Source organism: Elephas maximus, chromosome 4 (assembly GCF_024166365.1).
Source record: "Elephas maximus indicus isolate mEleMax1 chromosome 4, mEleMax1 primary haplotype, whole genome shotgun sequence".
In the NCBI taxonomy this organism is placed as follows: Eukaryota; Metazoa; Chordata; class Mammalia; order Proboscidea; family Elephantidae; genus Elephas; species Elephas maximus.
This window is the reverse complement of record NC_064822.1, coordinates 122,887,363-122,904,545: the sequence shown is the minus strand read 5'-3', so window position 1 is coordinate 122,904,545 and position 17,183 is coordinate 122,887,363. Positions and strand designations below refer to the sequence as shown.

The 17,183-nt window shown below is 41.9% G+C and overlaps 1 protein-coding gene across 1 annotated transcript in view; it reads left to right on the top strand.

Annotated features, from left to right (window-relative positions):
- Positions 1-17,183, top strand: part of PPM1H (protein phosphatase, Mg2+/Mn2+ dependent 1H) — a 329,530-nt gene that overhangs the window by 294,439 nt on the left and 17,908 nt on the right. Inside the window, exon 9 of the mRNA XM_049883763.1 lies at positions 4,504-4,655. Within this exon, the coding sequence (XP_049739720.1) occupies positions 4,504-4,655 (152 nt within the window). The remainder of the gene's footprint in view (positions 1-4,503; positions 4,656-17,183) is intronic.

Genomic DNA, 17,183 nt, shown 5'->3' with positions numbered 1-17,183 from the left:
CTCCACATGGCCCCATCTCTCACCTGCTCCAAGGAACTGCAAGAATCTCAGAAATTTGTGTGGGCATCTTCTCCATTCTTGGCAGATGGAGCACAGGGGAAGGCCACTAGAAGCTATGATTGTGTCCTCTAGCTCCCCTGTAGACAAAGGTGTTTTCTGTAACACACCTCCCAGAGCCTGCTGAGTCCCCCTTCCAGATATCTGAGTCCTGGGGAGCCTCAGATCCCATTAGTTTGATGTGAGGCTTCCAGGAACATTAAGAAGTTATTTAAGGAATTGGACAGGCGAACTTTGAGAGGTGAGTGTGGTCTGATTGAGGAGGGCCAACACAGCTTCAGGGAGAGAAGGTCAGGGCGCTGGAGCCTGCTGGAACCTTTGAAGCGCTTTCTGCTGGGGAGGATGCGTGTGCCGTGGGATGACTTGCACAGCAGTCCACTTTTTCTGAAAGCATTTTCACAAAATGTTCTGTACCACAGGTTAATGCATAAGACACCAGTTGTAAGCGGAAAGCTGGCAAAGTTCTTTGGAAATTGGCTGAAGTGCAGGAAACAAAGGGTATCAGTAAAAATCTAAAAGGAGGTTAATTGGGGAGTGCCTCAGAGAATAGGGTTGCGACCAGCTTTTTATTATTTACATAAAAATTACCTGAAGAATGGAATCGAAAGGGATTTTCACCTTGGTTAATGAAACTGCGTTAGAGAGCTGGCTGTGCATTAGAGAGAAATGTGAATAGTGGAAAGGATCCAATTTGTTGATGAAAGTGAAAAATAGCATTTTCTAATGTATTTTTTATCAACCCACACCCATTCTGTTGGTCAGACTTACATTTGAGTTATCCACAGGACCACCTCAGTTTGAACAACTCAGGCTTCCACCTTTCTTGGGCCAACAGAAAGCACCTGAGGAGGTTTTGGCACACTACTCACAGGGCAGGTCCTGAAATTAAATCGATGTTATCTTTAGACCTGGAAACCTCTTTTTTAGGAAGAGCTGGAAGGCAGATGGAATTTACTATGTAGTAAAAGCATAAGATTGGGCCACCTTGCATCCTCATCGCCCCACCTCTCTTAACATTTTCCATCCTTTGAAACTCCAGTTATCAGAGAAATCTATTGTAGATATTCCGTGTATTAGTTTCTCAGGGCTGCTGTAACAAAGCACCACAAGTTGGGTGACTTAAAAAAAAAAACAGGCATTTATTCTCTCATAGTTCTGGAGGCTGGAAGTTTGAAATCAAGGTGTCTTCAGAGCCATGCTGCTCTGAAGGCTCTAGGAATGATCTCTTCCATGCCCCTCTCCTAGCTTCTATTGGATGCCAAAAATCCTTGTGTTCCTTGCCTTGTAGACACATCACTGCATCTCTGCTTCTGTCCTCACATGGCGTTGTCCTCTCCGTGTGTTTCTGTGTCTGTGTATCCAAACCTCCCTTTCCTCTCTCTGATAAAGATACCTGTCACTGGATGAGGACTCTTCCTAATCCAGGATGGCCTCATCTTAACTTGATTACATTTGCAAAGACCCTATTTCCAAATAAGGTCACATTCACAGATACTGTGGCTTAGGACATGAACATATCTTTTCTGAGGGAACACAATTCAACTCATACCCCAGTAAGAAGCTAGCAGTCTCTCTTAAGTAATGTTGTCACGTACTGGAAATAACACACAATGAGCCAGCCCTTGAAGTTAGGAGCACAGAAGTGATACGTGCTGTCCTCTGTCCTACTCTAAGGAACCCTGGTGACACAATGGTTAAGCACTTGGCTGCTAACCAAAAGGTGGGCAGTTTGAACCCATGCGGTGGCTCTGTGGGAGAAAGACCTGATGATCTGCTTCTGTAAAGGTTACAGCCTAAAAAACCCTCCGTGAGCAGCTCTGCTCTGTCAGATAGGGTCACTATGGGTCAAAATCAACTCCACAGGCCCAACATAGCCTACTCTAGGGGATAGCCTGTATAGGCATCACGGAGTTCATAGAGACCTTGATTTCCTTGTTTTCAGACCTGGCTCAGTAGAAATCCTCTATGGACTTGCTACTCAAAATATGGTCATGGACCTGCAGCATCAGTATCACCTGTGAGCAAGTTAGAAATACAGGATCTCAGGCCTTAAACCAAAAAAAAAAAACCACTGCCATTGAGTTGATTCCGACTTGTAGCGACCCTCAGGCCCTACTCCAGAACTAATGGTTCGGTGGTAGAATTTTCACCTTCTATGATTTTTTTTTTTTTTTTTTAATGCAAGAGTTCCAGGTTTGATTGCTGACCAATGCTTCTTATGCACAGCCTCCATCTGTCAGTGGAAGTTTCTGTGTTGCTATGATGCTGAACAGGTTTCAGGATGCTGAACTCAGGTTTCAGGGTGCTTCCAGTTTAAGACAGACTAGGAAGAAAGGCCTGGAGGTCTACTTCCAAAAATTAACCTATGAAAATGCTATGGATCACAAAAGTCTGATCTGCAGTTGATCATGGGGATGGCGTAGGACCAGGCAACATTTTGTTCCACTGTGCAGGGTGCCGTCATGAGTTGGGGGCCAGCCCCAGGACAGCTAACAACAACTGCAGCAACTCCAGAACTCAATTAGACTCTGAATTTTAATAGGATTTCCCAGGTGATTCCTATGCACATGAAAGTTTGAAAAGCACTGGTCTAAGAACCACAGAATTAAAGCAAAGGAGGATTGTTTGCTTCTGTTAGAGTGAAAATCAGACCATGTTAGCTCAGTGGCTTCAGTAGAGCATTCTGGCATTTAGGACCTTCCAGTCTGCTGTAAACTTAGTTCTCCCTTCCTGTTTTAATTTGACTTATAAGGCACAGTACCTACTCTGGAATGTAATCTTATCCTTAAGTGAACATGCCTTTTTAGAAGGGGATGTTAAAAGCTAACCCAATATGCCTCTGAGTGCTCTTCCCCAGCGTCGCTCGTGAGCTGGGCCATTAGCTAACTCTTAGCATCTAGTGCCCAGGCCACTGAGGCCTGGCACCTGGAGACTGCTTTTAATTCAGGCTCATTTGCCAAGGGCTCCATGAGCAGGTGCTGGACTTGTTGTTGCATTCTGCTGCTCAGTGCTGGCTATTAGTCCACAGTACCAGCCCCACAGCAGGACTTCATGAGCCTAGGCAAACCCTTCTAAACACGGAAGGCTAGGCTTTTAAAGACCCAGATTTGAACAGTCTGTAGCCCTCTTAGAATTAATTCCCTCTAGGTCCGAGAGGAAGCCCTGGTGGTGCAGTGGGTAAGAGCTATGGCTGCTAACCAAAAGGTCAGCAGTTGGAATCCACCAGGCACTCCTTGGAAACTCTATGGGGCAATGCTACTCTGTCCTATAGGGTTGCTATGAGTCAGAATTGACTCCTTGGCAGAGTGTTTTGGTTTAGGTCTAAGATGGAACAACAATGTCTACATCCTCTCTCCTCTCTCTGAGCTGCCCTACAGCTCTCACTCGGACTTCCTTTTAGAAAATAGGATCGAGTAATGAGGGAGGTTGAAGGAGCCAAACAAGGGGTGCAATTGACCTGCTTTTGTCCTCCACTTATGAGATGGTATAGACAGGGGCTGACTCTGATGTCCCAACTCTGCCATATTAGGAGGGAATAGCAGTGAAACCCCACCCCCGCCAAAGGAGGGTGAACACAGAGTCGTGGCCAAACCCAAATGAGGCTTGATTTTTATTCTTACTAGTTTCGCCAAGGCTGTCTGTTCTTTTCAAAGAGCTTAGGTGGATGTTGAAACATCCAGGTCACTCAAGGTACTAAAGATGAGGAAAGACTTAACATTTGCCAAGACACACTTTGGAGATTCAGACTAAATATGTGTTCTTTGTAACTTGGCCTAGCTTGGGGTGGGAGGGTTCTTCAAACCTCAAAGCCCCATCTTTACATGAGCCCGGCCACCTGGGCCTGCGAACAGATAAGCCAAGAGGTGTTTCAAGTGAATGCATTAAATAAAGTATGTCTCCACAGTCCCAGACAAACACATATAGAGCAACTACTAAGAACTTTGTTTTGGCCTTATCTTCCCCACATACAGAAAACTACTGGGAAGCAGGGAAATCTTATTCATCTTTGTACCTACAGCATCTGGCATAAAGTAGGTTCTTGCTGAATGAATGCAGGAAGGAAGGGAGGAAGCAAGCAAGACTCTTGCAGCTCTTTTGGCTAGCACAATATCCACTTGTAAGTCATTGTCGCAATGATGCCTCAGGTGTTACATTTTCAATCAGTTTCTTCTTGTTGGTTATTGAGCACACCCCTTGGACTCATTCACAGGTGTGTATTGGGCCCCACATGTCTGTACAGGCAAGTCTCAAATGGAGGCTACCCCGTCCACAAAGCATGCTGCATAATCGAGTACATTACAATCCATACCTGAAAACCACTAGGCTGGGAAGGAAAAGGGGAGGTGAATCAGAAGCCACTTTGTTAGAGGGAATGATTTTGTGACTTGTGGGGCTTGGAGGATGTGCTTCCAACTTCTTAAGCAGGGTTATTCCTGTTCTGTTTAGGTAAGAGTCTATGATCTCTCCAAATATGAGCATGGAGCAGATGATGTGCTGATCCTGGCCACTGATGGACTCTGGGATGTTTTATCAAATGAAGAAGTGGCAGAAGCAATCACTCAGTTTCTTCCTAACTGTGATCCAGATGACCCTCACAGGTTTGTGCACTGGTAGGATTGTAACGTTGTTCCTCAAGCAGTCTTGCATGACGTGACGGAAATAAATAATAATCATGCAATTTTAACCTTTAGTGATTTATAGTACAGGCAGATGGGTTAGTAACCAAACTGCAGAAGGGGCAAACTTTCCTGCTATATGTGCTTTCTCAGCCAAATAAAGATCCTTCTCCTAAAAGTTTCACCTAAATATAAGCGGTAAGAGGTTTAATTTGTTAGATATTTCAGCAGCATATCTGTCTCACATACTTATGTCATAGCCTCCAAAGCGGGAATAATCTCACCTTTTCACCCTGCTGATGGAAGTGTTGGCAGATGCTCCCAGCATTGATTTTTATTCACTGGAGAGTTATGTCTTTTGAGAAACATTGGGAAAGGACAGAAAGATTAGAGTATATATTCCTTCCTGACAGAGTAGCAATGTAAATATCCTGAACAACCGTAGATGGACTCTCAGAAGTAAACAGAAATCCCCCCTATAGAAAGGGAGCTTTAACGTAGAACATAAGGAAATGAGTCACCATGAGTGAAAGCCAGTAGAAATAATAAACAGAGTTGGATCTATAACTAGTTAATTATATAAATATTTAACATGTTTCGTAAAATGTTTTTAAAAGCATTAAAAATATGAGAAGGGACAAGAGGCTATAGAAATAACTAAACAGATTTTTTAAATAAGGCAATGGAACTTTTAGCGATGAAGAATATAAATTAGATATTTAGTAGATTGAACAGATTAGAAACAGTTGAAAAGAACACTGGTGAACTAGAACACTGATCTGAATAAATAATCCAGAATACAGCTCAGAGGGACAAAGAGAAGGGAAATAATGATAGAATGTAGGAAATTTACGGGCTGGAAACCCTGGCAAGATGTTTGTGTTTCCCTTGGGAAACGTCAGTTTTTGCTGTTAAGGTCTTCAAGTGATTGGATGAGGCCCACCTACATTATGAAGGGCAGTCTGATATATTTAAAGTCAATTTATTGTAAATGTTAATCACATGTAAATGCCTCCCTAGCATAAACTGTTTGACCAAACAACCAGATACCATAGCCTAGCCAAGTTGATATATAAAATTAATCATCGCATGGCTAATTCCTGTTATTCAGCTAGTTCTGCCTATATTAGCCACATAAACAAGTACAAAATAGTTCTTGTAACTTTAAGGTTCTAAGGAGCCAGAGTAGTAGAACTGTCTTATCCATGGACTGTGTATTCTTTTCCTATGTGCAGACTATTAGTAAACAACTGTCTTAATTTAAAGTATTGAGTCTATGGTCCTTATTTTCCATAATAGCATCCAATTTGAGGAGCGAGACCAGAAAAAATCGAGGTAAAGTAATGGAAGGGAAAAAGAAAGACAACAAAATAGAGAACAAATATACAATAAAGATAAATAACAAAGCTAAAGTTTGGTTCTTTAAAAGAACTAACAAAGTAGATAAATTTCTTGTAAGATTGATGAAAAAAAGATGAGGGGGCAAATAAACAAGATTAAAAATAAAAAATGGTAGTACCATACATGCAGCAACAATTAAAATACAATAAGAGAATATGAATATATAACAAAAAAACATATTCTTAAATAGGAAGACTCAACATTGTAAGGACATTAATTCTCCCTAAATTGATCTATAAAGTCAGTGGAATTATAAAAGTTCCAACTGAAGTTTTCATGGAATTTGACAAGCTGATTCTAAAATATATAAGGCAGAACAAAATGTGAAAAATGTAACATTTCTGAAGAATGGAGGTAGGGGGCTGGGGGTGGGGTTGTGTGGGTCTTGCCCTACTTGGTATTACGACAACACCAAAAATTAAAACAGTGTAGAAAAAATAGAAGTTGGATTCTTACCTAAAATCAGGTCTGGGTAAATTAAGACTTAAATGTGAAAGGCAAAAGTAAATATAACTTTCAGAAAACAGCATAGGGACAATTGATCTTTATGACCTTGGAGTAGGGAAGGATTTCTTAAATAAGGCACAGAGAGTACAGACAATAAAAGTAAGTTCAATATATTTAACTACACTGAAAGTACAAACATTGGTTCTTTAAAAGACAACTTAAAGAAGTAGAAAGACAATCTGTGGACTTGGAGAAGATATTTGCAACTTTTATAACAGAAAAGGGATTCGTATCAATAATCTATAAAGAATTCCCAAAAATCAATAAGGAAAACACAACCTAATAGAAAAATGAGCAGGAACTATACAGTCATTACACAGAAGAAAATTAAATAAAAAATAAATAGAAATTAAAAAAATTCAATCTCAGTAATCAGAGAAGTACAAATTAAAAACATTGTGAAATATGGTTACGGACCAGATTGGGAACACTTAAAAAGTCGAATAATTTCGAGTATTAGCAAGGATGTGGAGCAACTGGAACTCTCATACACTGCAGATGGATTTGTGAATCTGCAAATCACTTTGGAAGACAATTTTACATACCTGGTAAAGTTGAGCATAAACATATCCTATAACCCAGTGGTTCTACTCCTAGGTCTATACCCTGCTTTATGGAATGAACTGTGTCCCCCAAAAACATGTGTTGAATACTTGGCCTTTGTACCTGTGGATCTTGTTTGGAAATAGGGTTTTTCTTTTGTTATATAAATGAGGTCATACCAGAGGAGGGTGGATCCTAAACCTAAACACTTCTGAGTTATAAAAAGACAAGAATAGACACAGAGACATGCACAACAGGAAAACAGGTGCCAAGGAATGCCAAGAATTTCAAAGATTGTTGGCAGATACCAGAAACTAGGAGGAAAGCTCACAGAAACAACCACGATGCCAAGACCCTGATTTGGCATTTTCTTCTCTAGAACTGAGAAAATAAATTTCTGTTCTTTAAAGCTACCAACTTGCTGTATTTCTGTTATAGCAGCACTAGGTAATGATTCTAAAAGAATGATCCTCAGACCACATGGTATCAACATCACTTTGTTAGATATGCAGATTGTCAGGCCCCACACCATATCTACCAAATCAGAAACTCGAAGGGTGGTGCCCAGCAATTTGTGTTTTAACAAACTCTCCAGGTGTTCTGATTCTCCTAAAATTTGCAAACCGAGTACCCTGGAGAAATTCATCATCATGAGGCTGCACAGAGATATCCATGACATTGTTTTTATTAAAAAAACTAGAAACAACTTACATGCCCAGTCAGAGAATGGATACACAAAGAATACAATACAGCACTGAAAAGGAACTACCCAAGACTGTGCTCATTAACAGGAAGAACCCCAAAATTATAATGTTGAGTTTAATAGCCAAGTCTCAGAAAAAACACACATTATGATTCTACTTATATATAAAGTATAAAACTAAGATATTGTTTAGGGATCTGGATATTATACTGCATAAAAATATAAACTATAAAGAAAAGCAGGAGAATTAACCCAAAATTGAGCTTAATAGTTGCATTGGGAGAGTAGGCGGCAGGGACAGAGGGGCCGACAGTGGGCTTCTAAGGCACTTACTGGTATTTTCTATTCTTTTAGCTAGGCAGTAGGTACATGGCTGCTCATTTTATTTTTCAATAGTACATCATATGTAAAACACCAGAGACAGTATAGTCTAGTGATCGTTGTTGTTGTAAGGTGCCATCAAGTCAATTCCAACTCATAGCAACCCTACACAACAGAAAGAAACACTGCTCAGCCCTGCACCATCCTCATGATCATTGTTTGAGCCCATTGTTGCAGCCACTGTGTAAAAACAACTCATTGAGGGGCTTCCTCTTTTTTGCTCACCCTCTACTTTACCAAGCATGATGTCCTTCTCCAGGGACTGGTCTCTCCTGATGACATGTCCAAAGTATGTGAGACGAGTTTTGCCATCCTTCTAAGGAGTATTCTGCTGCACTTTTTCCAAGACAGATTTGTTTATTCTTCTGGCAATCCATGGTATATGCAGTGTTCTTCACCAACATCATAATTCAAATGCATCAATTCTTTGGTCTTCTTTATTCATTGTCCAGCTTTCGATTGCATGTGAGGTGGTTGAAAACACCATGGCTTGAGTTAGGCGCACCTTAGCCCTTAAAGTGACATCTTTGCTTTTCAACGCTTTAAAGAACTCTTTTGCAGCAGATTTGCCCAATGCAGTGCATCATTTGATTTCTTGACTGCTGCTGCCATGGGCATTGATTGTAGATCCAAGTAAAATGAAATCCTCGACAACTTCAGTCTTTTCTCTGTTTATCATGATGTTGCTTATTCGTCCAGTTGTGAGGATTTTTGTTTTTGTTGTGTAATCCATACTGGAGGCTGTAGTCTTTGATCTTCATCAGTAGGTGCTTGAAGTCCTCTTCATTTTCAGCAAGCAAGGTTGTGTCATCTGCATACCACGGGTGGTTAATGTGTCAAGTGATTAAGACCCAGAATTTGTAGTTGGATTGCTTGAGTTCAAATCCTGGCTCAGCCACTTCTGGCCTTGTGACCTTGGAGAAGTTTCTGTGCCTCAGATTCCTCATCTGTAAAATAAGGATTCCAGTATTACCAATCTCATACCTGTATATAAAGTGAAATGCCTGGCATATAGTAAGCACTAATGGAAGTATTTGTTGTTGTTATTGTATGTTTTGTATATTTGACAACAACAAAAGCACTCTTTTAGAGAAAAAAAATGGAGGTACAATATCTCTCCTCCAAGGATTCTTTAGATGCAGAGGAATCAATGGTACTATAATTAAAGCTTCTTTTATTTGAAGTCCTATTGAGTTTTTAGTTTTAATCTGTGGTTTGTATCTTACTTGTTAACATTCTTATGTTGATTTTCTCTACTCTGATTGTTTTTATAAAGCTTTGCAAAGCCAACTGACAGGACTTAAAAGTTTTTTTTAATCTCTCTAAGCTGGCCTGGTCTTGCTTACCAGCCTCTCTCTCTCTCTCTCCATGCCAGCAAATCTGCCCACCATGAAACAGGAAACCGTAGGCAGTGTTGTCACTGAGCAGGTGCACACCAGGTCAGAGCAGACTCCTGGGGTCTGTAGAACTGTTGCCAACAGAGGCAGGGCTTACAGGGATCTCCAGAAAACAAACAGGGCAAGAAAAAAAAAGTACTTTTCAGTCTTCTTTTCAGGAAAGACGGCAAACCAAAGCTCTAGAAAGAGTCCCGTATCAGATGAATTAGTGGAGAGGAAAAGTTGCAAGATGAGCAGTTTTATTGGTAGAAGGTAGACTATCAGGCTGGAGATCAGAAAATTAAATTTATGATTGATTTTTAAGATCTTAAGGCAGAAATTATGGACCAAGGTTTTCTTTGCCAAATAACTCCAGTTCACATTCATCCATTCAGGAAATGTTATTAAGAACCTACTTGATGGGCCAAGGCCTGTGGTAGACACTGAGGAAGAATCCATGAAGAAAACAGACCTAGTCCCTGTCCTCTTAGACTTTAAAGTCTAGAGGGGGTTACAAAAGTGTAAACAGAAATTTACAAAACGAGTGATTAAAGAGAGGAGCGTAAATCAGAGCAAGGGATGTCCGTCCAAGAAAGCTTCCCAGAGGAAGGAATGTTTCAATTTAAACCTGAAGAATAAATAAACCTGAGTCAGGTAATATAGGGGTGGGGTGGAGATGAAGGAGAAGGAACATGGCTCCTGGTGGTGTAGTGATTAAGTGCTATGGCTGCTAACCAAAAGGTTCACAGTCTGAATCCACCAGGCACTCCTTGAAAACCTTGTGGGGCAGTTCTACTCTGTCCTGTAGGGTCACTATGAGTCGGAATCAACTTGATGGCAACAGGTTTGGTTGGGGTTTCTAACAGTCAGTATGGCTGCCTAGGCTTGGCATGGGGTAGAATGTCAGCAGAGGGGGTATGAGAGGTAAATAGGGACCAGATCACACCGAGCCTTATGAATTCACAAGGTTAATATGAACGTGAAAACTAGTTGTAGGAAAGGAAGTCTGTGGTAATGATTTGGAACTTGTGTAATTTGCTCATTATGATCCGTAATCTGGAAACGCGCTGCACAATCTGATGGTGAAGAAACACGAGATATGCATTGTTTCTCTACCTCATGTGCTCCTTAGTAATTCAAGGCATGTTGGTGTTATAGGGCAGAAAACATCACAAAGTTTCATAAAGCAAATTCGACATATATTCAAAAAGGCAAAAGTGGGAAACAGACAGGCATGCTGCCAGAGCTAATGTCTGCCTGGACCAAGGTTACAGAATCATCAGTATATATTAACATCACAAAATGGGTAGAATCATTGAAAACTTTGCCTTTTCACAGATTGGCTGGAAGCTGTGATCCTACATTTTGAATTGCCTTTCTTAACAATCATTGGTACAGGTTTCTGTAACCCACAGTCAGGAGAGTCTTCATTGGTCCAACAAATTTCTATTCACTAAATGTTAATAGAAAAAGATAAGAGTGGAAAGTCTTTTGTATTCTGTTTGATTGGCTTTATGTGAAAAGCTCCATTAAAGATATTTTTCTTCCCTAAAAGATAATTTCCAAGATTGTCCCATCTATTGTCTTTATCTCAGGGCCAAGTTGATGTGTCCTTTTGAGTCCTTGTGGGCCCAGCTCCAGCTGGGTCGCATTCTCTATGCTCAAGAATGGGGAATAATGGTTGCAATATTATTTTCTAAATTACTAGGAGATCAAAGAAACTTAATATGTTTCAAACTCATGATTTAGGAATTATGTAAAATGATGCTCTCTCACACGTGTGTGGCGTATTTCCACATATCTGTTTATAATTTGGCAAGAGGATACCACACTCAAACCCCGGCTCAGCCTGTCTCTTTGGGAGGCCCATGGACACAGTGCTCAGTCCCAAGAGCCATGGCAAGGGTTTGATAAGAGCCTCTGCTATGACCCCCTGCTCTTCTCCTGAGGAAGGCAGCCACCTGGAATGTAGATCTGAGGAGCCCTTAGAGATGGGTATTTATGCCTGAAGGTGCTCTCCTGACTGGGAGCTGTTCTGATCTTGCTGTGCAAAGTGGAAATATGAGTGGGAATCACTGTAATGAATTTTAGCTTGTCATAATTTCTGTGATAAAGAAACTTACTATAATTCCAGAGGTTCTGTTAGCCCTTCTTTGGCCAGAAGGGCTTATTTTATCCCAAATGTAGCCCAAGACCAAAGGTTTGCCTATTTCATCATGGAGGGGACACAAGGAGTGGAGGTTCCTTGGGCTGAAGCCTGAGGGGCTGACCAAATAAAGTCAGCATTATTGTTTTACAGAAAATGAGAAAGGAAAGATAAGCTCCCCAGGCTGGACAGCCTGGCGGAAAAGAAACGGAACAAAGCAAGTGAGAAGAACAGCAAAATGTTTCATCACTCGAGTGAGCCTGTTTTAGTTTGAGTTTTGTCAGATTTGCTTAGTTTTGTCTAGAAAGGAAGCAGACCAGAAAGAGGCAGGGAACTAGCCCTGTGACTAGCAGGACTTCGCGTTTTGTTGTTGGATTGTTTGGCTTTTATGTTGCATGCAGGGTTTCTTTCCTTTTACTTTTCCTTTTCCTCCCAGTGGCAGCCATTCTCAACAAATTGCCAGCATTGTCTTCCTCTGAGGACATCCTTCCCAACAAGGAATGTAAAATAGCTTCTCCCCCTCCAGAGTACATTGTGAGGGAAGAGATGATTAGCATAAAGATGTGTTTGTAACATTTGGACCCTCACACCATCCTCTCAGGCAGAGATGGAGTAAATTAGGAGCTGTGTGATCTTCTTGACCCCTGTGTATCTTATTAAGTATTTTTGCTCTTTTGAACTGTCTTGACAAAGTAACTGGAAAATAAAAAGAAGGCTTGTGCATAAGCCAGAATATGCGTGTGAGTAGGTTTCTTTCTTTCTTTTTATTGGAGTTTGCCCTGCAGTGGGGCAGAGCTGGCAGTTCTAGGAATCCTTTGTGGGTCATGAAGTGAATCGTTCGTAGGAAATACATCGAGCTAACATTCAACAGCGGGGTTGTTAGAGTCGTGGAGGTTGGACTACACAGTCCTGTAGTTTCATATAATTCCAGTAAGGTTCTCTTTTGAGGCCTAAAGATATCCTACAGGATTTGGAGAGGGTGCTGTGAGATTTTCTGAAGCAAAATATCTGGGATTGACTATCCCTTCTGTAAAGGCAGGAGGTTTAGTGGTGGGTCTTCTAGGAAGAATATTCAAAATGGAGGCAAGTATGTAAACACTCGAAGATGATGCTTAAGATTTTGTCAGAAAGGAGTAAATTGTTGATATTACTAAAGGGGAAGGGAGTGGGCAAAGCAGAGAGGAACTGGGGCCAGAGAGGAGTTAACCAAACTTGAAACTGTGGCATGCATTCACATTCCAAACGCCGGGCGAAACTTTGCAAAGCTTTGCACAGCCCTTCATTTCCCAAAACCTGTCTGTGGAAACAACTTCATCTGTATATCTTGGACCTAATGACTACTGGCCCCACCCCCTCCCCCACCCACTCCCCTGTCATGAAACTCTAGGGGCTTTTCATAGGGTATTAAATCTGTAAGTACCAATATACTGTAAATCCCACAGAGCATGCCTCCAATGAGAGAAACCTCAGTGTTTGTGCTTCTGGTGTCCTTCTTCACGTTCGTTCTCTCAGTGGCTCAGATAGCTGTGTGCTTCATAAAGGACTAATTAATAGAAGGTTAATAGTAAAACATCTGCCAATACTGACAGGAGGTATTAATGCAGGTATTAAATGCTAGTTTATATTATCTTGATAATATGAAATTTATGTTGGCAGAAAGACAAAGGTTCTTTGATCTTTTTGAGAGTTAGCTGAACTAATTTCTAGCAGTGCCGTACGGCTTTCAAAAACTATGCCTCAAATGCAAAGACGAAGAGTCCCCACCACCCCCAGCCCATATCAATTCCAGGTTTTTAGAACCAATTTGTGAGCGTTTGATTTGGTGTTTGAGGGGAAGTGTGCATTTTTGTGTCTTCTGCAATGTTTAGCATATTCAGGTGCTGGAAGAGTTGGAAATCCTAGAGCCTGCCTGAGACAGCCTCTAGCAGCCCACTGCCAGGCCCCTCGTTCCTCAGATGTAGCTGCATACCGTTAGAGCAGAGCTGTGTAGCCACATGTTTGGAACACAAAGGCATTTTAAAGGGCTTGCCAGGGAGGATTAAGAAGGAAATTATTATTCCCTGTCAAATTGAACTGCTGATGTTTGGAATTTGAATTAAAACACTAACTACCAAAAAATCCAGGGAGACCCTGCCAGGGTGCAGAGGAGGTAGCCGGGGCCTGGTGGGGGCTCCCTGGCCCCTCCCATGGGGGTGGGGAGCTCGCCCCACTCTGTGGCCTTGTACCTGCTGGCACGCAAACCCCCAATGCACAGTGACAGTGTTGCTGGAAGCAGCTGTCATTCTTCCAGAGTCAAGACATTCTGCCTGAGTAGAGTGGGCAGGGGACAGAAACTGGCGTGAGCGGCCTCCATGGAGCTTGGTCCCAGAGCTCTAAAGCGGAGATGTGTAGCCCTGCACCCAGCAGTGCCCTAAGAAGTGTGCCTCCTCCCTGGACAAGTTGCCCAGTTCCCAGCACAACAAAGGGCTACCTCCAAGCTACCCCCTACCCCCATCCAGTCGCCATAGATCTCTGCCAATGTTCCAAAGCTTGGGAGAGCTTTGCTACCTCTTAAATCTCAGAGGCCTGCTCAGAATGCAAAGAGGATCCCTGCTCCTGTTCCCATCACACTGTATTACTGTGGGCCATCAGCAGATGGAGGCTGCCTTTTATATGCAAATATTTGGAACCCATTAATTCCATGTTCCTGCCACCTACCCTTCCTTTTGTAAGACCCTGTGTACCATCCAAATGGCAAATAGAAGTTCCAGCCCAACTAGAACTATTTAAAGACTTTAAGGCATGGTTATCATTGCCTGAGGCCTGAAATTGAGTTATTAATCACCAGTGCTGATTGAGGTGAGACCTTGTGGGAAGCAGATTCTAGAATAGGGAGCTGGCTTCTGAACTCTTGGGGAGGAGAAAGGCATTTGAGGTCTGGCAGGTATGATAGCTAGCATTTACTGCCCCCTGACCATGTGCCTGGCACTGTGCAGAATGCTTTCTGGGAATGAAATCATTCATTCCTTGCAGGAGCCTTAGAAGTCTGCGCTGTTATTCCAGATTTACAAGTAAGAAAAGAGGGGCTACAGGAGGCGAAGCAATTTTTTCAGAGGCACCCATTTAGTGAAGCCAGGATGGGAACCTCAACAATCCAGTTGCACAGACTCAGTGAGGACAAGTGAGATAGACAAGGATTTATCGTTCTCCTCCCACCAGGCTTTAGCTGTAGAAACAGCTTTTGGCCTTCCCGTGGTTCTTCAGCCCTCTTCTTTTGTTTTTCTTGCTGTCCCTGCTGTCCTTTCTCTGCTCCCTCCCCCTCAGAGCCAAGGAAGCCTCTCAGCCAAGCCCCGTGAAGTTTGCCAAGTCCAGTCTCTCCCCAGCAGTCATTTCTTTCAGCAGAGCTTTGCTGATCAGTATTGAAAGCTTCAGCCAGAGAAGAAAAATGTTCTCAAAATACAAAACTTGTATCCCAGGGAGACTCTTCATTAGAAGAGAGTGGGTACTTCAGACTACTCCAGTGGTTCTCTAATGCTGCCTGGCCAAGCATTCGTGAATAAAGCATTCAAAAACGGCCCTACAGCTGCTCTCATCCAACTTCCAGAAACTCTCCAGGCTCCTCAACCCAACTTAGAATCCCAGCGGGTGTATAACGGATCCACTTCCCTTTCACTGTCTTCAGCTACCCTATGTTCTTCTTTATTGCTGTAGTGTATATTTTGTGCTTATATTTCATGTTTTGGGTCAAAACATTTTCCTTCCACTCTATTTCCTTAAATCTGTGGGACATTTTGCACTTGTATCTGCCTCAGTACAAAAATCAGTAGAGCCCCCCTCCTGTCTTACTGCCGTATTAAGCCATTTCTTTCATTATCACCAACACAGGCAATCTTTTTAAGGTAGAATTTGGAAGAGAAAAAATAGGAGGAGAGCAGAAGCACTTCTTTTTCTCCAAAGAGAGTTGTTTCTTCTTGCACCAGTCTCCATATAAAGCAGCCTTGGAATTGGTTTCATGCCCAGGGCAAGTTGACTATTGAATATGGATGCTAATGAGCTCCAAAATGACCATCAGGCAGGCTGATTGTGGGAGCTGGAGCAAAAAGCCTTCTCCCAGGAGCTGGGGTGCTGGGTTTGTGATATGTTGATCTGTTTATGGGGAAAACTCCCAACAAGCAACCTCATTTTACCGGAATGCTATTCTTGACTTTCATTTCAGTTCTAGTCACTGTTCAGTTATTGAACACAGGAGCTAATCATTCCCCTCCTGTTGTCTGCTCAGACTGCTCTTCTGAAGGGAGGGATATCACATTCCCTAGAGAAATCTAGCAATGAGAAACAATATGAAGGAGCCTAAGCTCCTAGGAACAATCTTAGAAGAAGAGGTCCTATGGATTCTGTCTGAGATTCCCCTCAAGTTAGGGACCATCCTTTCCCGAAGCACATGGGCACATGGAGGAAGGCCTGACAAAATTCAGGTTCTGTGAGGAGGAGGAGGAAAGGGCTGGGTAGGCTCACCACACAGGAAAAATGTGAAGTTAAACTTCACACTCCTCCTGTGGTATAGGAGCCTTAAGCCAATAAATTAACATGTTCTAGGACTGGAAAAACCCATAATGTCCCTAGTAAAGGCAAATTTAAAATCTCTGTATTTAAACCAGCACACACAGTCAATAACCCCCTACTGAAGAGAAGGTTACAGCTAACCTTCACATTCGCCATGAGAGAGAATAGCTAGATACAGTGGAGCATCGTCCCCCCATACCCAAAATAATAGCACAAATCGAGAGAAACTTTGCAAACATGCAACTAAAATCATAGGCAAGCAGAAGTGCATTTAAAAAAGAACCTAATAGAAATTCACAATGGAAAATATGTTATTGAAATAAAATAACTTTCTGAATGGATAGAATAGTAAACAGCTGCAAAAGGAATTAGTGAATTGAAAGACATCACAGAGAGAAAACAGCAAAGAAGTTGAATCTGGAACACAAAATGAGAAAGTCTAATAAGAATTAATGGAGAGAACATAAAAAATGGAGAGGAGGCAATATTCAAAAAGTTCATGGCTGAGAATTTTCAAGAATTCAAGAACTGACTTTTCAATTTAAAAGAGCAAGACCAAATCTGGTTCCAAACCAATTGCTGTCAAGTCGATTCCAACTCTAGTGACCCTATAGGACAGAGTAGAACTGCCCCATAGGGTTTCCAAGGAGCAGCTGGTGCATTCAAACTGCTGACTTTTTGGTTAACAGCCAAGCTCTTAACTACTGCGCCACGAGGGCTTCTCACTAGGCCAAATCCCAAGCAAGAAAAATAAAAAGGAATCTTGATTGTTTTATCTTAGTGGAACATCATGCCATCAACAACAAAACAATAACAACAAATTTGAACCATACAATCCAGCAATCCCATTCCCAGGAATACGTCTTAGAGAAATAAGAGCCATCACACAGATGTATGCACACCCATGTTCA